The sequence below is a fragment of the Podarcis cretensis genome (genome assembly GCF_951804945.1).
Source record: "Podarcis cretensis genome assembly, chromosome: 10".
In the NCBI taxonomy this organism is placed as follows: Eukaryota; Metazoa; Chordata; class Lepidosauria; order Squamata; family Lacertidae; genus Podarcis; species Podarcis cretensis.
In genome coordinates, this window is record NC_137179.1 from 35691922 (window position 1) to 35716254 (window position 24333).

General features: G+C 40.2%; 1 protein-coding gene across 12 annotated transcripts; it reads right to left on the reverse strand.

The window, feature by feature from the left end:
- Positions 1-1977: 1977 nt before the first annotated feature.
- TMPO (thymopoietin) lies at positions 1978-20794 on the reverse strand. Of its 12 annotated transcripts, none has more exons than XM_079994528.1 (9): positions 20301-20793; positions 13009-13135; positions 11282-11440; positions 9100-9200; positions 6774-6893; positions 6577-6672; positions 5823-5933; positions 4896-4990; positions 1978-3462 (listed from the first exon to the last, which is right to left on the reverse strand). In XM_079994528.1, exons 1-9 carry the CDS (start codon positions 20568-20570, stop codon positions 3165-3167), a joined length of 1377 nt encoding a protein of 458 aa, XP_079850654.1. In that variant the 5' UTR covers positions 20571-20793; the 3' UTR covers positions 1978-3164. The 12 variants fall into 12 exon arrangements, with proteins under 12 accessions (XP_079850654.1, XP_079850652.1, XP_079850648.1 ...); XM_079994526.1 differs by having other exon boundaries at positions 6553-6672; XM_079994522.1 differs by having other exon boundaries at positions 5823-5936; positions 6553-6672.
- Between the last annotated feature and the right edge of the window lie 3539 nt (positions 20795-24333).

Genomic DNA, 24333 nt, shown 5'->3' on the forward strand with positions numbered 1-24333 from the left:
TGTAACCTGAAGCGTCTGTAACCCGAGGTACCACTGTATAAATGTTCAGCTCATATGGCAAATGTGGCCATTTTGCAGCTAGTTCAGGCTTTGTACCTGACTGTCTTTTATTTTAATATTGAAGACCATATGAAGAAAAGTTACTAAAATATTCTGAAGCTGTCAGACAGAATGTCATGTCAGAACTACCTTTGTTATAATGCTATTTCTGAGGGTACGCATAAGCTTAAACATTTTGAGAATCTAAGTTTGGCCTTATTGAGGGGCAGTATTTCAATATGAGTAGGAAAATGAAAGTACCCCTAAACTTTTTTTTTAGAAAAAAAGCACTGGCAAACATAAGGTTGCCTTAGGAGCTGGCATGCAAAAAGTACTTTAAAATGCCATCTAATGCCACTATTGTGTCACAGCACAGAGATCAAAGTATTGCCACATACTGTATATTACGTTCTTTTACATCTTAAAAAATGCTCCAGACCCAACCAACACTTTTCAGTACTTGCAATTACAAAACACTGCCAACAATTTAATTGGTAAACATGGTCCTATTTCAGAACTTGTAGAATCTGAATCTTTTAACATTTAAAGACCCAACACAGATTATTAAATAAACAATATTATATTATCATTAATATTGACATAATTAGCACATCATTTCAAATAAAGGATCTTGGGCAATATGTTCTGCATCAAACCAAAAGCATCGCCTTGAAATAAAGCTTGTTATGAATTCATTTTTCACTGGTATGCATTAAGCCACATATATAGGAGATAATCTATGTTGAAGATGCAAAACAATGAATGGTGATATGCCCAAATATATTTTGGACAACTGAAATAAGAGAAATTGAGAATATAACTGGATATGATCTACCCAGATCTGTTGGCAAGTTGCTATCTCCAAGAGCCTGCCTGGAATAGATTCTATTCCAGTATAACCAATGGTTTTTAAAAATGACTTTAATGTGGTTTCCTTTGCAATGAAGGGAGACTAACAGCATCATGAGAAAGATGCCAAAATAGTTACATGGACCACCTCAACAGAGGTAATGGCTCATGTGTTGGGCATAGGACATAGGAAGGCAAGACATGGTTAAGGGCTAGATCCAGGTTTTCTTGGATGAAACCAATTTTCTAGACCCATTTCAATTGAGGTTTAGGCCTGGAAATGTTGCCTGTTTTTGATGGGGCTATACTACCTCTGAATGAGTATGCAAATTAGGGACACTACTGGATCCATCACTGTCACATGAGGCTCAATCTCTTCTTTCTCTAAGTGGAAATGCCAAGTATCTGGAACCTTTTTCATGTAAAATATAGAAATAACACTTGTCATTGACACATTCAACATTTCCCTATGAACCATTACAATTTAATTAAGCAAAAAATGTCAGTAATAAGCACACTAGTTTATAACCCATTTAGAATACAGTATTGTGCAGTTAACTCTGATCAGGCTGTAAGGCTACAGTTCAGAGCGCAGGTAGGCTGCTTACATCTCAGTGACTAGTGACTTACAAGTAGCCTAACTCACTAGTCACTGAGATGTAAGCAGCCGACCTGTGCTCTGAACTGTAGCCTTACAGCCTGATCAGAGTTAGGTACGCTGAAGCCCTTCAAAACATTAGAACTAATAAGTATGCTTAAGAGTGTACTCCTATGGTCCAGAAGCAAGGGGATACTAGAGCTACCTTTCCATAGGCAGGTAGCCCTCGGATGCCTCTCCAGAGATGTCAAAGGAAAGGTAAAGAGAGCAAAAATGAGCTGCATTTGGTCTAATGGGCATGCCCCTGGAAAGGAGGAAGGAGGGAATACAACCCTAGAGTTGGTATACTAATTTCCCCTTCTATTGGATTCAGTGGATTGCTCCATAAATGTGCCTCTCTATATCATCAAGTAAGGTGAGGTAGTAAGATAATTTTACAACAAAAGTTAAGGTTAATGTTTGATTGTATTAATACCAATTTTTAATGAGACTAGAACGTTAAAAATAAGTTTATTGCATTTTGTATAGAATATGCAGTAATATCAAGATCCCATATGTGCTGCAAATTGATACATTCACATTATATTTGTAATAACCAACACTTGAAATTAATTGAAGTTACTTGATTGGTAAATGCAACTGATAACAAATTATGGCAGACTAAATTTGTTGCATCCATCAGCAGAACTTTTAACCTTGGTTGATACATAATACGTGACATAACAATGAATTTTTAATGAAAGTATGAAATGTTTTGGAATATGAACATCCATGATGGTTCAAACAAAATTCTAAGTTGGAAAAAAAAGAAATCTACACATAGAAGTCAATTTACCTACATAAAAATAGAGGTTTTAGCTTGAGAGCATAACCATTTTGTAATAAGACAGGAATTTTAAATCTGCAGTTAATGATTTAAGATTGTAATTATTCAGTAAAAAAGTAGTTCAGTTTATTTAATGTAAATTTTCTTTCACATGATTTTACTAATAAATATGTTTTGCTCTAAGGACACCTATTGCCAATTTGATCAGTGATATGACATTAAGCACTAAAGTAGAGAACTATTATTAAAAATAGAGAATAGGGTTAATTGGAGTTACTACAATTAAAACTAGGACAGATACAGAAATGTATATAATAGGTTTACATTTATTTATTAAAATGTTACAGTATTCTACAGAAAAAATGCTGGATTTTCCATTAAACTACAATACACTAAACTTAGCTGCACAGTTTCAACAAAATGCATCCAAAAATGCATTTCCCTTTATTATCTTAGCACTTCCCACCCCTAAAAACAATAGGCAATGTACAGAAATTTTCAGTACATTATCTTTTTAATATGAAATAAAAACATTAAAACACATCTTCACATTTTACTATCACTTTTGCCCTTGAGCTTGCAAAAACAAATATACAATCTCAAATGAATGTAATGATATCCACGTTAAAAAAATAAATCCTACAAGAAATTCCAGAGAGATCTAAAAATATTAATTATGGCACAAAGTGATCTCCTAATACTGAAAAATGTTAGTGATGTCCACTTATACTGTCTTGTTTATTTCACTTTTCTGATGCCGCTATTATTTGTATGCAGTCGCTGAAATAGATGAAGGATGAAGACATCTCTACAGTTAAATAGGAGACCAAGTTGTGTGTGCCATACAAACACTCAATCTGTCTTTTCCTCCAGGTTACTATTACTACTAAGAAATTTGGAGAATGGATTTCCTTGGTTGGTTTCCATAGACTGATAGACCAAAAGTAAGAAGACTGAAATAAGAACAAAGAGCAGGATTTTTATCCACATAGGAATGGAACGTTTTTTAATTGTTGGTTTCTCTGGGTTGAGATCTGCTGTGGCAACATATTTGGGGATATATTTTGATGAATAGGTCTCCTCCAGCCGGAAGTCACTGTGCTCTATAGGTCGACCAGCAGCTCCCTTGATTGGTCTGCGGCAGGTAGCACTGTTAATTAATGAGAAGTAATTATATGCTTATTTAAAGCTAAAATAGATCTCATTTTTAAAATGCATTTGGGAGGGGATGAGGTAGGCATTTAATGCTCTAAAGTTTTACAACTCTCTAGGGCAGACAGACAAGTGTTTTGCCTCACCAAAACTATGGATTATGATAAGGGAAATACATTGAATGAGCTTCATGATGAGATACTAAATGTTATATTCATCAAATTTATATTGTTTGTTAAGATGCCTGTTCTTTGAATACCAGATTTTGACTATGCTAGCATTGGGGGGAGGGGAATAGAAGATCTGTCCCCTTTCACCCCCTGTCCATCTTCAGAGCATGCATGCCACCCAATAAAAAGGCATTCTTTTGAGACAGACAAGAAGTGTTCTCAGCATTCAATATTCCTCATTTCAAGTACTAGAACTGTATAGGATTTTTATAGGCCTGCAACTTCTAAAGCAGACAACTTTAGGTCAAGTTACTCTGCAAGAAAACCTGCACAACAGTAACTTGCCCAGACTCAGGACTACAACACTAAGCAGAAGACCAAGGGAAGCTGGGGAAACCTGAGCAATGTGTTGTCCCCAACTTGGCTGTGTAAATCAGATAGTTCCATCCTTGGGAATTAAATCTATGACATGGAGTTCTACCATTTTTATACCTAAGGAATATAATGAGATCGAGGATCTTAATCTTCCACCAAGTTAAGGGTATAATAGCTGCTTGAGAGACAAGGTGCAAAGCTCTGTGAAAGACAACTAACTGTACTGTGCACCCTATTACTAAAGCTTCCCTCCTAGTCCTGTTGCAAATATTTTCTCTGATTTAGCAGTATGGCGTAAATCATATGTTGCTTTAGAAGCAGTAAGTTCAGTATATTTACTTTAGCAGGTTATACTACCCAGTGGCGTAGCGTGGGGGGTGCAGGGGGGGCCGGCCGCAACATCTGGGGGGGGGGGGCGCTCGCACTCGCAGCTCTCTGCCCCTACCTGGCTCACTCAGGGTTAGGGGGCGCAAATTACTTGCCTTGCCCCGGGTGCTGACAACCCACGCTACGCCACTGATACTACCTGCTAATTAAAGACTATTCCTATGATGGCTTTTGATCTGGATATCTCAAACAATGAGCCAAATCCTAGAACAAACAGTCTGTGGTTCTGGAAGTGACAAGTACCTTAATACATGATTTGCTTCTAAAAACACCAATTTAAATGATATACAGCTTTGAAAGATCTAGGGTTTTCTAGTTGCTACTGATAAGCATGAAAGAACTGGAAAACGTATTTTTAATATTACAAAAAATAACACTCCTTTTAAGACTGGATTCTTAGAAATGTTATTATAACAGAGTCAAATGCACTGAGTTGTGCTAACAAAGCCTAAAAAGGCAGTCACTGCATGCTTGAAATAATAATTACACCTATAAATACCTAATTCCTGTAGGTGTTGATGCCTCATAATGGAACATTTCTTTAAGAATATCCCTGTCTGCTCTTCTTTCCTCTGTAGATGTTTTCTCCATGACCTGTAAAAAGTTAGACAAAGGGAGAATTTTTTTAAAAAATGCACAAGAAAGCTGTACTAGAGAAAGAAAAAGAAAGTGTGCATCACTGTGTAATTTGTAAAAGAATTTGGTAAGCAGAGTAAGCTTTAAGAAGATTCTTGCATGGAGTTTAGCTGTTGATTAAAGATTGGTTATTTTGGTCTGTTTGGCCATTTTTGTATCCAGGGATCTTCAGTACCATCCTTTTGTTCTTTCAACATGAAGTATAGTGTTATGTAATAAAGGCAACCTTGATAAAGGAAGACTTAAAAGGCACTGTCAGCACTTCTGTCCTAACTGAAATTGTATGGCTATTGAAGATAAGTAATTTTAGGTTTATTTCCCATTTCCTCTTGGTGGAAAGTGAAAAACGCTGTCACAGTACAGAATAATACTATTTTAAAAACAGTGAGCACATATTTGTAGTGAGATTCCAAATTCTTCTATTTGTTAGTAAGGTAATAATTAGCACATAAGAAGCTTTTAAAGGAAATAAAAAGCTACACAACAGATGAGTAGAAAAATAAGTATTTTGTATCTATTCTGCTGACTTGGTTATATGAATTTTGTTTAAAATTTCACGTTTGATGTAGTCAGTAGGAGTTAAGTGATGAAATCTTAAGTTCTTAGGTATCCCTAAATTCCTGGTTGCCTCAAATATACAAAACATCACTCAGGAATACACTGTAAGCTGAAGTGAGAAAATAGTTCAGAATTAAGTTAGCATGACATTTCCAAGTTAAAAGCCAAATGCATATATGCAAGTGCACCCTCCTCCCCTTTCTATTCAACAATCTATGTTTAATTCATTTACTTCAGCTGACATCAATGGTTTCTTTGGTGTTCTTCTGGGCAACTCTGAGAAGTCACTGATTGACAGTATAGGATCTGCATGCTTGAAATTTCCAGGCACCCTATTGACAACCTGCTGAAATTCAAATTGTTCAGACTCAGAATTAACAAAAGAAACAGCAATAAAAATCTTAACCAACCAGGTAGCCTTACATATGAGAAGCCAGCCCTCAGAAATTGATTGCAGTGTTTTAAAAGAAAATTAGTGCATTCCAGATAGATAAATTGTAAGGAAAACAGCTAATCTATTATCTACAGGCATCACCCCCATGTACTTAAGCAAAAGAAAGAGCAGCTTTCAGAGGATTACATCCAACAGCATGTGAACAGATTTGCACAATGGGCATCCCTTTCCTGCACTCCACCCTTCTTCCCCATGTACCTCCCCAAATCTGCTCTGGAGGGTTCCCCAACCCTCTGGAGCAGATCTGGGGCCACGTGAAGACATGCAGGGGAGAGGGAATCCATTCCATAAACAGTGTTCATTCTACTGAAAGACAGATGTAGTTGGATACCAGCCAGAAAAATGTAATTCAGTATTGCTCCTTCTGATTTTACTCTTTACTTTGCATCAGACTTAAGCGCAACAGCACATTTCTTTTTTAAAGAATGCCTTTTTTAAAGGAGCCCCCATTCCCCTTTTTCCAAGCAGAAAGTGTTTTTCCAGGAGGAGGAAGATTATAGAATACCACCTCTTGCAAATTCAATATATTTACTAGGGTCTCGTTGCTTGAAGCCACTACAGTATCAGCTATAGGAGTACTCTTTGATATTACTGCATCATGTACAGGTAGCGGTACTGTAGTTTCAACCTGTTTGTTTAAAAAACAAAAACATAAAATAAGTGTACAATTGTCACTAGGGCCCTGGGGAGGAAAATAAAAGTCTAGATTTCAAATTAGCCTTGCATCACCCTTTTTCTTGGTGTTCTTCTTGATACTCTTGCAGACTCCCTAGAAACTGCCTGCAGAAGTCCACTTTTTGAAGATCCACTTCTCCAGAATGTCTCAGTAACTCCATCCTGAGAATAGTTCTATTTAAGCATCAGACATGTTAGCAAGCATATGGGTGCTTAATATTTTCACCAGATGACCACTACAGAGTGCCCTAGTACTTGCATCAAGTTATAGAGAAACATTTAGGCGCCACACACGGGTTCTATCCTACATTACTCTTTAAAATATCACAGAAAACAGAAATCGTTATTAGGGATAGCCAACATGGGGTGAACTCTATGTGTTATGGAACTCCAGTTCCTGTCATCTGTGACCGCAGGTTCAGTGTGTGATCATATGGCCATAGTATCTTTTGATTAAGGCTGCCTACCTATCCACACCTACCTGGAAATAAGGCTCACAACCAATGATGGAGACATAATTACAGAAATGGAGTATTTTCTCTTGGAAAAAGCACAGGGCTAGGTAAGCACCACAGAAATAATACATTTTGATCCCAACATTGACAATGAAGGGGGAAACACAAGAAACTAGAAAGAAGTCTTCTAATTCCTACTTAAATATGTAAATGCTTGAGAAATGTGGTTGCATTTAATTAATGGAAGCCAAAACAGCTATAGCTTGCAACTGGAAGCAATCGATTCTATTCCATTCTTGTGAATGGTCTCATAAACCTGGCAATATGGCTCTAATGCCTGAATTGATGTATCACATCAGGGGTCAGGTTGTGCTTACTATAAAACTGATTTATACAGAAATATGCATTGTTCATAATTCCTTGAATGACAAGCTTCAAAACATACCAAGTTATTTTTTCTTTGATCACTGAAAAATATTTATTCCCATAATCCTTGGGCTTTTCTGTATATTTGTGAATGCATTTGGATGTTTTTCATGAGAATAAAAAAAATTCAGAAACATGCCATTAGTTTTAGGTCATTTTACTTAGCAGGCTCCTTTTTATAATATTTGATTAGTAGCAGTATTTTTACTATCAAAAGAAAAAGGCTAGTTCTAGTTTCAAATAGATCTATTCCTTACGTGTTCTTAAGATGTATGAACATTCCAGGCCTCATACAATTCACAATAGACAGTGCTATGACACGTAAGTATCAGCTCAGAAATAAGTCCCCATCAAGTTTAATGGGACTTACTCAGATAAGCTTGCCACATTTTTTCAAATACCTAGATGACCAGTAATAAAAATAGTTTCTGAAATGATTTGTCAAAATCCAAAAAGTAGCAATTAGGCGCCTTCAGCACCACTTCCTATGCCACATATCATAGAATCCTGGGAACCTGCCCAAAAGTATTCAAACCAAGTCATCTGCAGGTCTTTCTGTTAGGAAATCTGGTGAAAGAACTGGCTCCTGCTAGGAATATACATTGCCAACTTATGAAAGAAGCATCACTGACCAAAGTTAGATGGTTAGCTGACTATATATGCGTCTCACAAGACACTCAATACAAATTGGCAATGCTGAACCAGAATGCACCACTCCTTTTTGATGGTGAGGGATAAGCTGTTTCAGCGATCCCTCCCCACTGCCAGGACTGACAGAAATGTGTAACCATTCCATTATGTTCAGAAAACTCTGATCCATCTCATCACCTATGATCCTTTAGGGGCTGATTTGCAGCCTGGTTGGCTGCTACTTTAGCACCCCTTTTTCATATAAAACAGCCCCTCTTACTAGTAACATTGATGCTGCCATGCAACCATTTCTTGCTCCACAGCAATAGCACTTAGGGCAAATGAAGCTAGTTTGCCCCTCTTCTGAAGATGCTTTGTTTACCCCCTATGGCTGTATGATGTTACTATTAGGAAAAAGAACAATTTTCAAAACAAAAATAGTCATGAAGCTTGTTGCCAAAAGCAGCGATTCAGGATGAAAAGAAAAGGCTGGGAGAGCAAATTTAGATAATATTTTGGGAGCTCCCAAACACCCCCTCTTCCCAACAAAATGTTTTCCTTAAAGATTATAGACTGCCACACTCCCAATTATTTTCCAATTCCCATCTTTAAAAAATGTGCCATTTTTAATGTATTAAGGAAATAGACAAGAAACTTAATTCTATTTAACATAATATAAGGCTTTATCATTTTGCTGCAGTCAGGAAAAATGATAGTTTCCACTGTTATACAGTACTGAATTGCCTAAAGCCCCTTAAAAATAAGCAACTGTCAATCAGTATATACAAGATGTAAGTCAAATTTCTAAGGACACCCTCATTTTTATATGAGAATGGTATAAAACTGGTAAGAAACTGCTATAATGGTACCTGATTATGTTCAGCAATTTTTCTTTGTCTAACTGTAACTGAAGTCTTTGTCTTGCCCTTCAGTGGTTCTCGCTTCTCAAGTCTGAATTCTGTTTTCGGATCTGTGAATAAATGCCATCTATTACTATTTTTTTTCAGGTAAAAATGGCAATTTACAGAAATATTTTCCAAACACTACAAATTATGCTAAAGGTTAATGTGTGATCACAGCTTGTGACAATTTCACCAGCTGTTTCAATTTATATTTTTCAAACAACCACCCCCTGAACTTAAGAATATCCAGAGGTGCCAACACCAGCAATCTGAGCTCCTCTAACACAGCCCCCTTGTTCCCCATTTGGTGTAGGCTTCCTCCTTGGAATCTGAAATATTTGCAAACATTCTCAGAAGTATTTCAGCAAGACTTGAAATTCCAAGCAATACATGTAACTTCTTAAAAGAAAAAGAAACAAACCACTACTGTACTAAGATATAATATTTTACATTTTAAAACTGGTTTTAGGGACCAGTACAGCTTCTATAATTTTATCTACTGTTATCTAATATTTTACACTCTTTGCTTAATATTGTTATGGTTTTTATGGTATGCTTGAAACATGGTGTAAATTAAGTTGTGCAGGAGGCGGTATTGAAATAAAAGTAAAACAGAAATATCAATGCCACTGCAGCTGTTGGAAATAAGACTACTCCAAACAACATGCTCTGATTTCTTCTGAATTGGTAAGACCTGACACTAAGCAGCTGATGAGTTATTCAAATAAAAGTACAAATTTTATTTCATTTTATGTGAACACAAGTTAGAAATGACATCAATCAACAATTATGTGATCACAGTAAAGCAATTTATGTATTTTCTTCATCTGAAACCTAGTACTATCTCTCTGGCAGTTGGTGACAGTTTGAATGGAGGAGCTAAAGTTGATTTTGAGAAGACTGATGGTACAGATACAAATCCATAAAAGATACAAATCCACAGATACAAATCCATAAAAACAACCCATCCAGTGATGGGCAGAGTCCTCCAGAATATTACTGTTTCAGTAGTTGACAACATGAGACTATTAAGACTATTATAATTTAAGAAATATTGCAGCTACATCTTCAGTATATATCATGGGTAGGCAAAATAAGACATGGGGGCCGGATCCGGCCCAATCACCTTCTAAATTGGGCTCACGGACGGTCCGGGAATTAGCATGTTTTTACATGAGTAGAATGTGTCCTTTTATTTAAAATGCATCTTTGGAATATTTGTGGGGCATAGAAATTCATTATTTTTTCAAAATATAGTCTGGCCCCCCACAAGGTCTGAGGGACAGTGGACCGGCCCCCTGCTGAAAAAGTTTGCTGACCCCTGGTATATATGTTTATTCAAAGCACACACTGACTATAGATATTGCCCCTATGGCAACAAATGATGCTTAATGCTGAAATGGGCTTGGCCCTAAAATTTAAAAGTTAGGGTTATTCAGTCTAAATTTTCTCATATGCTAAACTAAGGACCTAACCGGGAAAAAGTCTTCATATGAACTTAGTCTTAACTATTTGTCTCATTTAAAAAAGCTGAAATTAATATTTTCTGTAAAAAGAATTGTTAACACATTTAAAGATTTCTTTCCATTACTCATTACTGTGCAGAATTTAAAAATTATTATAAACTGATCAAGTTCTAGTTTATTATTGGATAGAAACCCTAAATACATTTCTACAGAGTAAGCCTCAGTCAATACAGTGAGACATACTTCTCAGTAAATATGGGTAAATTGGGTTATTAAGAACATGGGCATCATTTAAATAGTGAGACTACAGAAGGAGAGCCTGAAGTTACCTAGAACTAGTGCACATATATCATTATCCATTTCTCATACAATTTCCGTGCCCAATTTCTCATACAAAGTATTTTGAATAGGTGATATTTTCCATCATTCTTCTTCCTGCTCCCAACCTTACATGACCAGGGATGAGTCACAGGAGTTTCTTCTCCTCTCTTATCCAAGTCTACTTATAGAATGCAGTATGCAACCCGAGAGGTCTCAAATGGGGCATTACCTTCTACATGTGGTAAGGAAAACGGTAACCAATAGAAAGCAATCAAACCCAGGAACTACTTCTAATCTACTGTAAACTATTAACTTAACATCTTCCTTGTCAGCTATTCATATTTCTTTGGATTTATTTCTACCTTCTTCGTTGTCACTGTATTGATCCGAGTCATTATTTCCATTTTGTTTGTTGTTCTCTGCAGATGAAGAAACAATTGGTGCAGGTATGAAAGAACTTGGCTCTTGGCCCTGCTCTTTCAGCTTCAGTAATTTCTTCTCATACAGCTTCCTTGTAGTAGCTACAGAAGAACAGGAAATTAGATATCTCAGAATAGACAAAAAGTTCTAGTTCCTATATGTGAGTTGATAAGAAACTCCATTTTCCCCACTTTGTTCAGTGAATCACCAAGATTAACAGACAGTGTACTGCAAGCTTTTAAGCAGCATTTTGAAGCTTATGTATTTCAACAGTTTTCAGTTAAGAAATCCCACAGCAGTAAAGGAAAAATCAGGCTGAAACTAACAGGAGAAGATACTCTAGTATCTGTCAGGTAAGAGCGCCAGGTAAGGGTGCCAATGCAAAATGAACTAATAAACCTGGGGAACCTTTATATGAATTAAGGTGGCAAAATGTAGGAATCTTTGAGGATAGCCAAAACATTCACAAAACAAAATGGAAAACGCTCAGTTAACGTAAAGTAAACAAGGCCACATTTTATTGCTGAATGTTTTTAGGTTTAAGACTGTTTCTTGAATTATGTGATTATGAAATGACAGATGAGGAAGCTTGATGGATTCGTTTGAGGATGTGAAAGAAACACTTTTATGGAGTTAAGAATGCAAGATCCAGGAAGGGGTGAGGGAACAAGGGGCATGCAAACACGTTGGTGGGCCTCTCAGGGCCAAACAATGCATTACAACAAATACACTTACTGAAGTGTACTGAAGCTGGCCACTTTTATTGTGACAGAAAAGTGGCGATCCAGGGCCCTAAATCACCCTGCATTAAAGTCCTGTGCCTATTTCCCATCAGCAATCCCCACCCCTACCCACAGTGCTATTTGCCCCTGAATATGCTCTTTTCTGCAAGCAACATATTGAGGTAAATAGCAGCAGAGGGTTTTTGTCTTGGGCGGGGGCAAGTTCAGCAGAAAACTGTGGCATTGGCACAAAATTAAGCCAGATTATAGAAGTATTATTTGTTCATATATATAAAGTGTAACATCAACAAAGGTTCAAATCTGGAAGAGGGGCAAGGCCACACAAAGCCCATAAACACATCTTAAGTCTGTCATGTATCCAAACAGTCAGTGAGATAAAAGCTTAGGTACATCCAACGAAGTACTAGTAGCAGTTTTTCAAATTCTAAATTGCTATCTGCAACAGTAATTTCATGGTTGCACCCCCTTTATGCAAACCTTCTCATTTCCCATGTGGAGAGTCTTTATTTATACCAGCGATGGGTGGCCTAGATATTGCTGAACCAGAATTCCCATCACCCATGATCACTTGCAATATTGGCTGGTGCTGATGGAAGTTGGAAACTATCAATGTTTGCAGGGCCACAGGATTATATGACTTAAGAACACCTTCTGCTTGTATCCTGCTAATCAGCATTATGCAAAATGATTTGAGGTGCTAAATTCTTGTTTACTGAGCATATGGACAAGTATTATGGACTTGTGCACCTTGCAAGCATCCAAGTTAATGGCAGACATTGTAGCACTGACCAAAGGAAATGCTATTTCTGCCAGCCTGGAGGGGCTGGGCAATTACTAATGTTGATGAAGTGAAAACCACCAAGCACGTGATTATTATTTTGATTTAAAAACACTATTAATGAGATTACTACAGAGTATTAGCTTACCCACAATAGGACCTGGATTCACACCATATCTCAGAAGCTGATCTTTGAGTTCTTCATTACTGAGATCTGTTACATCTATATCATCCTGCTCTTCTGGCCTTGGTTTGTCAGTTTTCTTTGTTGCCTTCTGGGAAGAGAAGCCAAAGTGTTAACTGCATTGTAGAACTAGGTTATTAAGGGTGTAAATACACAGTAACATAAGCATGAGGAGAAATACCACCACAGCAAACCAGTGTTCTTGCGTACTGATGTTTTGGAGCTGAATGGAAAATAAGGCAACTACCCTATATAGTTAATCTATAATGCAGCAGCTAGACTGGTGACTGGGGGCGGCCGCCGAGACCACATAACACCGGTCTTGAAAGACCTACATTGGCTCCCAGTACGTTTCCGAGCACAATTCAAAGTGCTGGTGTTGACCTTTAAAGCCCTAAACGGCCTCGGCCTAGTATACCTGAAGGAGCGTCTCCATCCCCATCGTTCTGCCCAGACGCTGAGGTCCAGCGCCGAGGGCCTTCTGGCGAGGGCCTTCCCGGTAGTGGCGCCCGCCCTGTGGAACACCCTCCCATCAGATGTCAAAGCGATAAACAACTACCTGACATTCAGAAGACATCTTAAGGCAGCCCTGTTCAGGGAAGTTTTTAATGTGTGATATTTTAGTGTATTTTTGGTTTCTATGGAAGCCGCCCAGAGTGGCTGGGGAAACCCAGCCAGATGGGCGGGGTACAAATAATAAATTATTATTATTAATAATAATCCTATTAACGCTGTGAAAAAATATGCTACCACCTTCTTCATGCCCTTTCCATTACCAAGAACAGTTTGCACCACCAGCTAACAATTCCCAGGCATTGATGGAGTTTTGCTTTTTTAAAATCAGGCTATGTCACTTCCTTTTGGCCTATGTTACTTTAACATTTCTGTATTGCCACTAAAGCATGAACTGTGTGCAACAAATCAAAATCCTATTTATTGTCTTTTCCAATTATGCTACTCTAAAGACCTTTCATGGAACAGCATAACTTTGGATATGCTTGGTTCTTTTGTCTCTATAAAAATAATGCAACACCAATACATAGCTCTGGAAGGCTGGGGGGACACTCTACAGCAGATTTTTAGAGTATGCAGAGCAGGAGAAAAAAAAGGAGTCCTGTTGAACAGTATTGGATAAAAAACCCAGTTTCTAACTTTTCACTGTCACATAGTCTATTTAACAATTCACATTGGAATCCCATAAAATCTTCCTTACAAAATAGCCAAGGGTAGAAAATTGAAGCACATTTCTGAAAATGCATTCCTATATTCTGGAACAGCCTCAAGTAATTAGAATAGCCTCCTTGTGGATCCACGGCAACCCACAAACAGAGAACAAGTATTGTTAGTAAATGTTACAAAAATCTAATAATCAATATATTTGGCCCATTGAGATGAACACATTTCACAATCTTATAAAGGGGGAAAATATTTAAAGTAGCAACATGGAACAAGTATAAAAGTTTGCTTTCCAGGAAATTCTTCCAATCATTCCTATAACAGACTTTACACACTATGTGTAAGAATTTAGAAACAGAAGTGTTCTCCAATAATAAAAATCACAGCCAGAACGGCCCAGCCAAAAGTCAAGTCTTTCTACTGAAATAGAATCAGCTGTGTCCCAAGTGCACACATTTTGGTACAAGCATTTTATACACACAAAATTGTTAAACCATTTAAACTTTAATATTTATCCCTGTAATTGATGACTGCATCTCAAACAAATTGTGCTAGGGATTTAGCAGACCTGAAGGATAGGAAGACAAAATTGGGCCTCTTTTGTTAAATGAAATTAAGCTACAGCCTTGGCGCACATTGAGTTAAGCAAAAAGCTTAAGAACCAATCAAGATAAGATGATACTGAAGTATTTTAAACTCCTAACTCAGTATTTGGGATGCAAGACCCTTCTGCTTTTTATGACAATTTCTGAAAAGAAAATAATCATTGCTTTATCACAGGGATGTGGAACCTCTGGTCCTCCAGATGTTGTTCAACTACAATGCCTACCCGCCCTGATCACTGCTCATCTGGCTAGGGTGGGAATTCAGGGTCAAACAACTAAATATTTAGCTGCATTGAAGGAGCCTGGACTAGATGACCCTCATCATCCCTTGCAACTTTTCAATTCCATGATTCTTTGAAATAATTTCAATCAGAGGATAGAACTTTTAGCAGTTACATACATAGCCAGTAGTAGGCATCAAAGTCAGCGGAACATACTTTTACTTTCCCCAGTATAACATCTCTTGCAGTACCAAATGGGAAAAGCTGCATATAGAGAAGCACTGAACAGATAACCCAGTGGAGAAAAATAGAAAACAGTTTAAAGGCGGGGTGATTACAAGACCTCCAGAGAAATAACAGAAGATGAGTTGCCAGCAAGATGACAATTTATCATGCAAAATTGAGGTTGTGTCTGAAAACAAAGTGGAAACCAATATGCATGTGGACTACATAAATATCTATTTGAAAGGTAAAGGTAAAGGTAAAGGTACCCCTGCCCGTATGGGCCAGTCTTGACAGACTCTGGGGTTGTGCGCCCATCTCACTTAAAAGGCCAGGGGCCAGCGCTGTCCGGAGACACTTCCGGGTCACGTGGCCAGCGTGACATCGCTGCTCTGGCGAGCCAGAGCCGCACACGGAAATGCCGTTTACCTTCCCGCTGGTAAGCGGTCCCTATTTATCTACTTGCACCCGGAAGTGCTTTCGAACTGCTAGGTTGGCAGGCGCTGGGACCGAGCAGCGGGAGCGCACCCCGACGCAGGGATTCGAACCGCCGACCTTTCGATCGGCAAGTCCTAGGCGCTGAGGCTTTAACCCACAGCGCCACCTGCGTCCCATATATTTGAAAGGTAGGTTGGCCCTTAAGTTGCTTCAGTATGACTTAAAGAAAACAACCAACTGGCTAACATAAAAATGAACTTGCAACCAGGTTAGCTACCCACAAATGCCAGCAAAGGTTCTCATCAGTCAGTCATTTTTGTTTCACTATCCTGCTAAAGGGGTTGAAATTAAGTAGAATACTGTTACAGATATACTCCATTTGCACATTATTTCTCCTCAGCTCTATTACATATAGTATAGTAATGATAGCTATATGTTAGCTATAACATATTAACATCAAAAATGCTTTAGGCAAAGTATATATTCTATATATTAAAGAGAAACTTCAAGTATGCAGACAAAAAAATTGTTAAATATATTTTTTAAAGTCATCTTAAAAAGCCCTATGAGGACTAAGTGTAGTCACTTCTGTCCACTGTTGAAGGCAGTTGAGTCAGGAAAAAGGAGTGAAATGAGCAAAATCAACCCCAAAATAGCTTATACCCTAAGTTCTCTTCCAGAACACTATTTCATATTGGGGGAGTTAGAATTAAGAGTCGGAGAATGACTACATTAAGGGGTAAGTAAAGGTAAAGGGACCCCTGACCATTAGGTCCAGTCGTGACCGACTCTGGGGTTGTGGCGCTCATCTCACTTTACTGGCCAAGGGAGCCGGCGTACAGTTTCCGGGTCATGTGGCCAGCATGACTAAGCCGCTTCTGGCGAACCAGAGCAGCACACAGAAACACCGTTTACCTTCCCGCCGGAGCATTACCTATTTATCTACTTGCACTTTCACGTGCTTTCGAACTGCTAGGTTGGCAGGAACAGGGACCGAGCAACGGAGCTCACCCCGTCGCGGGAATTCGAACCGCCAACCTTCTGATCGGCAAGGCCTAGGCTCTGTGGTTTAACCCACAGCGCCACCCGCGTCCCATTAAGTGGTATGCATCCCCTAATTCATTCCACATAGTCTAGAATGATATGAACTGCTACAGACTATTTAACAAGGGTGGAATGGAGGAAAAGTGTTCACTTATCCTAATTAACTCACTCTCCAGACCTCTATCAACTATGAATGACACAGGCTTCAACAACTTATGTCATCCTAGAGAAGTGTAAACATGTGTATTCTTTTACTCCAACCCTCCTTCAACTCTCCCATACAGCAGAGAACAGATAATAGCTGCTTCTCACACAGTGCCACTCAAGATTAGAAGCTTTCCTCCTCAGCTAGTGCTGAAGCTCACTAACAGGGAAAGGGTTGTCAAAATAGTATTCTCTGGGTGTTACTGGACTACACTTCCCATCAGCCCTAGCCAGCACTGGTAAATGATCAGGGATAAAGAAAATTGTAATCCAACAGCATCTGAAGGGCACCACACTGGCAACTCCTACGAAAGGGAAATTGCACTATTGGGTTAGTCTGCAGAGGATAAGGAATCTATGCACCTAGTTCTATGAACAAGTCTCCGTTGTGCTGGTGGAATGGGAAGCAGAGTTCTCAATTGTTTATTCTCCTCAATTCATCACTGCATCACAAATTTCCCCCCATGACTGGAAAAACAAAACCCAAGTTTAATATTGATTTGGTATTGTTCACATTTCATGGTGAACATAGTTAACTGCACCTACCTTTTACACCTCAACTCAAATCAATTTAACATTTATTAACCCAAGGAAGCTGCATCACATTGTAACAAAACAAGTCTCATGGCACACTGAAGACTAACTTATTTTATTAAATAAACTTTCATAATTATACATTAATTTTGAGTACTGTACATCTACATTTTTCTTAAAATCAAAATAATATGAGGGAAATATATGCTACCAAGTTGTGATGTTTTGAAATATTCCAAATAAAATATTCCAGTAGCACAATGTCAAAGTAACACTTTTTACTAAGTAAATTTTATTAATTCCCTTCCCCACCCTCAATCAATTATTGAGTTTCATTACTTTGTGCTATTGGAAAATTTATCCAATATTCAAACACATTTTGATTTACATTTTTTCCAGTTAAAAATTTGAGAAAGCCCTCATTACTCTTTTGAAAATCTATTTAATGAATTGTACATTTAACAGCCTTGGATAAATGAATGGTAGAAAACCCAACTGGTTTACCATGGAAACTTAGCCAAGGAAAAGTCAGCTACCCTTTTAAATACAAGGTCTTGCTGATTCACATTTAATACTTTCTTCTTCATTACCTGACTGACCTAAGGTCTCATGCAAAGCAGACTTTCAAATAAAAAGTATTATTTGTTGTTTATTTTATACTGTGGAGAACCCAGATGCCTTTAAAAGAAATTAACTGCATATTTTATCTAAGCATTAGCTGGATAGATTATTCATGATTTTAAATAAGTCACCGATAGGCCTTTTGTGAAAGTCACTCCATCAGATTAGCAACTGTAAAGCAAATTTATGTGTAGTGCAATCCTATACATTTATATAGTCGTACCTTGGAAGTCGAACGGGATCTGTTCCGAAAGTCCGTTCAACTTCCAAAGCATTCAGAAACCAAGGCGTGACTTCCAACTGGATGTAGGAAGCTCCTGCAGCTAATTGGAACCCACGTCAGACTTTCGTGTTCCAAAAACGTTTGCAAACTGCAACACTCACTTCTGGGTTTGCAGTGTTCAGGAGCCAAAACATTCAACTCGCAAGGCATTTACCTTCTGAGGTATGGCTGTATATTAATAAACTCAGGTGAGTATGTAAATATGATTTACTGTCATGATTTGATTTTTCAGATTGTTTTATTATGAAGCACATATTTTTATGTGCCTGCTCTTGGATTGATTTGAATGAAAAGCAGGTTACCTAAGTAAATAAAATATGTTTAGATTTGGAACTTTTTCCTCTGAAGATACAAGAGTTACTTTGTTTCTAGTATTGCAAAAATAAATAAATGAATGTTTGTTATATACTGTAGCCATCCACAGAAACAAAGGACACTTCCAGATAAATGGTTCAGTGTCTCAGAAACAAATGATCTGCAGGCACAAACATCAAGCATTTTGGAGTGGTTGTCCCAAACTTTCTAGTTAGTATTCCTTTTCTGGAGGTGCACTTGCAACTTTAAATTGGGTTTGCCAATATTTTCATTGCTGAAATTGCTACACAGGATTGCCCTAAAAGCAAAATCCATGAGGCATTGTTCCAAAGGATAATTAAGACTGGGGGATTTTAAACAAAAACACAGATGGAAGTTGCTAAAATCCATAATTTCATTTTCTACATTAGGCAGAAATTTCTAGCTACACTTTCCCCTGCTCTTTCTTGTAGGTTTCAGAGGAGAGCTCAACCTTCACTACATGAAGGGAGCAGGGTCAACATTTATGTGCCCTTTAAATATCAGGTCAACTCTCTGAGGCACTTCAACAAAAGTTTGGTCACCTAATATTTCCATATCTGCACAGCTCTTTCAACTTAGCTGTTCAGTACTCCAAAAGTCACTACTCTTTGACACCAAACACCTGTTATTTGAAACTGAATCCCTGCTTGAAAACTTTCAAGTCACGACAAGATGCAGAATCTTGCAACACGTTATTTTATGGCTACGTTCATTAAATTGCCTTTTAGAAGACTGTTTTTAAAGAGGCAAGGAAAAATTACTTGGAAGCAAGAATGCCTCTGATCGGTTACACAGGAGCAAAAAATAGTCAAAATAAGTTCAGCCATAAAAAATGCAGAACAGCTTTAAATAAACAAGCTTAAAAGGGATTTTACAAAGGCAACCACTTTTACTGTCCCGAACCTCACATTCATACCCAGTGCGCTCAAGGAAACGTACTCTTGTCGCGAAAGTGCTAAGGGTGACAACGGGGGTCGCCAGGGGCCTAGCTCGGATTTCTCACGTGGAGAAGAAGGGGCCTGGTGTAGTGTGCAGTACAGGGCGCGGAGCCAAGGCCCACCACGTGCCTTGCCAGCGACAAGTTATGCAGATGTGAAACCCTTCTTGCGCCTGGCAGGGCGCCCGCTAAGTTCAAACTCCTTTTAGGAGAGCTCTTCCCAACCCTCCTTATAGAAGGAGCGGTCTGCGGCGCCAGAGGAGGGCGGCAGGTGACAGCCTTTTGGGAGGGAGGAATCAGAGGGCGGCCCAGGTCAGAGGGCCCATCTTTGGCCATTCCGGTCGCGTTTTGCCACTAGAGGTTGGAGAGGCACCTTTCAGCTTCCCAAGCGCCCCCTTCCCCCCGCAGACTTCCTGCCTGCCAGCCTGCTTGCACTAGAGCAGTTTCTATCCACGCGCAGCCATCATCTCTCTCTCGCGCGCGCCCCGCCCGCCCGTGAGGAAACATGGCGCCGCCCCCTGCGAGAGAAAGCGGGAAAACTCCGCCGCCCCCTCAGCGCTCGAAGGCCGCTTTCCAGGCTCGTAATCTGCTACGGCCACGGGGAGGAGGAGGAGGAGGAGGGCGGCGCGGCTTACCCGGCCCACGGCGACGGTCGCGGCGGCGGCGCCATCTCCGCCGATTCTGTTTCTGGCGACGACCGGGCTGGGCTCCTGCTCTTCTTCGCTGGAGAAGTCGGGCTGCGCCTGGGCTCCCGGCGCGTTCCTCGAGGTGAGGTGCTGGAGGTAGAGCTGCACATACACGTCCTTGCGCTGCTCGCCGCCCGGCAGGCTCACATTGTTGGCGATCAGCTCGCTCTTCAGCTTCTCCTTGGTGAGCACCGACGGGTCCGCCAGGAACTCGGGCATCGCCAGGCTCGGGCTCTTGTCGCCGCCCTCCCAGGAGACAGCGAGAGAGAAGGAACCGCCAACAAAGAGGGGAAGGAGGAGGAGGAGGAGGGTGGCGGGAGGGAGGAAGGAGAGGAGGAAGAGGAGGGGCGGGATGGAGAGAGAGGGACGAACAGCCTTGCTTAACGCACCCAACTCCCGCACAGCGCGAACGCCCCCCCTCCTTCGCCCGCCCGCCAATAAAGCGCGCCGGCATTGGTCGGCGCAATCGCAGAGCTGCGCCGTGATTGGCTGCGCAGTGGAGAGGAGCCGCTCGCGGGTTCGCCTCAGAGTCGGTACTTTGCGCGAGCTCCCTGTCGCGCAGTTTAAATTCGAGTCAGGCGGGAGCGGCGGAGAGCGCGGCCCGAACGCTTCTCCCGCGACGGGGAACTTCGATTGTCGAGGGCCGGGCTTGTTCAGTAAAGGAGGCAGACGCGGGCAGAGATATGTCGTTACTTTCCCGATAGGGAGAGAAGGGAAAGTAACCAAGTTGTTTCTACCGGGGCCGACCCTGGACGGGACCGGGATTGGGGAAGCGGGGTCTGTAGGCGGAGAATGGTGAGGCGCCCATTGTGAGGAGAGAAAGAGCCTTTGTTTACTACATCAGCTCCCCGAGGGCCTTGTGATTCTGTTGATAATTATAACAATTAATAAATAAAAACCATTTAAACATGAAGTAGTATTCTCCCGTGCGCTGCTGTGTTCCCCTTTTATCGTCTTGCCCCGGAGAAGCGGCCCGGGTGTCACGCGGACAAGCTTTCGACCGGATTTGTTGCGCAACGCACGAAGCCACCTTCTCGCAACTCGCCCAGTTTGTTAATTCCACTTGCGCAAGGCAGATTTTAACAGTACTCGCTGGGTGACAAGTTGTTTTATTACGTAAAACGAACAATTGGGTTTGGCACTGGTTGCATGATCAAAGGTTTTCTTAAAAAACGTAGGTTGTGATAATTGCTAGTAATTTTATAGATAATTACTGTAAAAGCTGAACAGCCAACAATATTATAAACTTGGTTTTGAAATCACCTGCATATGTACCATGTTGTAACACTAATTAAATAAGTGTTAAAAATCAGTCTGGCCAGTGTAGAAAACTGCAAGGAGTTACTGCTCTGGTGTAGTAGAACTTGTAAGATTTTCTTGCAATGAACTTTTTCTTTAACCATCCGCATGGGTGTAGCCAGTATTTTTGTTAGAGGGAGACAGGCTTTTATTAGGGGGGCAGAACCTCAGATTTGTATTGATTTCTATTGATTTGGGGGGCAGCTGTCCCCTCTGCACTACATCCATGGCTGGAATTATGAGTCATGTTTTCATCTACCTAGTTTCTTAGGCCAGTATGTCTTTTTATATTTTTATTCTTATTAATTTTTCATGTAATCCATTACACAATACATTATGTACATTACAGTACATTGCACAATATTTTTGTTTTGTTTTTAACTTCCCATATCACTTGATAAGACGTAGCTCAGATCTTGTTACTGCCCGTTAGTTTTTAAGAATGCATAAAATTAAACCTACGAATATCAAATTCTTGTTTTTCTGTTGCTAGGTATATAAATCCATCTTGTATTACAAAAGAATTAAAATATTTACTTAGGAATCCAAAAAGGGTTTCCACTTTTCTACAAATACCTTATCGTTAGAGTCTTAGTCTGGCAGTTAGTTTTGCCATTTCAGTATACAGTGGTACCTTGGTTTCAGTGGCGTAGGGTGCAGGGGGGGCCGGCCGGACCAGGCGCAACATCTGGGGTTAGGGCAAATCCACGGGTTAGGGGGCGCAAATCCACGGGTTAGGGGGCGCAAATTACTTGCCTTGCCCCGGGTGCTGACAACCCACGCTACGCCACTGCTTGGTTTACGAACTTAATCAGTTCCAGAAGTCTGTTCTTAAACCAAAGCGTTCTTAAACTAAGGCATGCTTTCCCATAGCAGCGGGGGACTCAATTTACAAATGGAACACACTCAACAGGAAGCGAAACATGTTCTTATTCCAAGGCAGAGTTCACAAACCAAAACACCTACTTCTGGGTTTGCTGCGTTCTTAACCCAAGTTGTTTATAAACTAAGCTGTTCTTAAACCAAGGTACCACTGTAGTCCATTAATTCATTAAAATTAGGCCAGTATGTCAATAGCCCTCTTCATCCTGTGTATGTCCCCACTCCAGTTTAAGAAGAAATATGTGAACTTCTCCAGTTATTGATAATAGATTCTATAGTGCTGTGTTTCCCCTCCATTCCTGGCTCAATTCAGCAGTTTCCCCTCCATTCCTGGCTCAATTCATGAAGGCCCAGAGTTCACAAACCGCAGTGACCTTCTGGCAAGCTCTGTGGTTGCTGCATGATCCACTCCACAATGTGCCAATCAATGCATTTCTGTAGGTCAGATATGGTTGGGGCCTCGAGCTGCTGATTTCTAGTCTGCAATAAGTAAAAGCTGGTTTTTTGCAATCACTGTCACTACAGGCAAATGGGAGAAATGAAGGGGAGCAGAGGTGCTGAAAACATGTTTAAAAGTTTCCTGGACAGGGATTCCAGCAAAGGGAAAAAACAGTTGTGGGGTCTCCTGTGTAATTTTTTGGGAAACACAGTTGCACATCAATTGTCACTTAAGAGTAGCTGCTGTAAGGAGATGCTTAAAACAAAACACTGTAGAAGCAGGGAAGTGAGCAGAACAAGTAGTTCCAGGTTCCTGGGACTATTGCTTCAAAATTCTGGATGCCATTCCAATATTTGCACTTTCACTGCACTTCAGAAACAATCACACAGAGAAGGCAGAATAGAACACATGCTAGGTGGGGAGTTTTAGATATGGGAGAGCATTCAAACAAACAACTGCAGTCTTAAATGTTTTAATCTTGGGAAGGTCCACTACATCCTTTTTCTTTAACCTAGATCAGTTCCTCGCCAAACAATCTGCTGTGATAGCTGAGGTGGTATGGATACCACTGGGTGTATATTATCTGTTGGTGTGTGTTTTATAGGGTGATATTGCAAAATCCCCAGTTGCTTCACATTTTAAAATAATACCAGCATGAGGAAAGCTGCAGTGTCAGCACATTCACATTGCCATGACTTTCCAAGAATATCTTCAGTTTCTTCATACTATCTTCTGTTCATAAATTTATTGTTCTAGCCCAGGGGTCAGCAAACTTTTTCTGCAGGGGGCCAGTCCACTGTCCCTCAGACCTTGGGGGGCCAGACTATATTGGAGAGGGGAATGATGCAAGAGCACCACGAGCCCCAGTGGCTGTTTACCTGTGTGTTGCGAGTGTCAGGGGCTGACGGTGACAGTGGGACGATGAGCAGCTCCAGAAAAGGGCTGCTTAAAATGGCGGCCACTTGAGTGCTGCTGTTGCTGGCACCAACAAAGCCCAGCCTCCTTCCTCCTCTAGGCAGGACAGGGAGAAGCCAGGAGGAGGGAAGGAGGAGGCGCCGCTGTGTGAAGGAGAGGGAGGAAGAGGGAAAGAACATGCGTGCTGGTGAGCCATGTGGCGATTCCCAGAGCGTCCGCGGGCTGGATCCAGAAGGCAATTGGGCCTCATCCGGCCCGCGGACCTTCGTTTGCTGACCCATGTTCTAGCCAAAGGCCATGACAAACTTGTAGCAATAGTATTAATAAAATAATACCCAGCATACATCCATAATGTAAACCAACATTCAGGATGTCTGAGAGAGGAGATACCAGAAACACCAAGCTAAAATTTCTCTTGATTCCAAGAATATCAAACAAATGGTTACA

Excerpts from the sequence above, each read along its gene's own strand:
- TMPO (XM_079994522.1), bottom strand. The coding sequence starts at position 20,570 with ATGCCCGAGTTCCTGGCGGACCCGTCGGTGCTCACCAAGGAGAAGCTG. Across the intron at positions 9,201-11,281 it reads ATACAGTGACAACGAAGAAG|ATCCGAAAACAGAATTCAGA; the intron begins GTAGAAATAAAT and ends ATTTATTCACAG. Across the intron at positions 6,894-9,099 it reads AAATTGCTGAACATAATCAG|AACTATTCTCAGGATGGAGT; the intron begins GTACCATTATAG and ends ATGCTTAAATAG.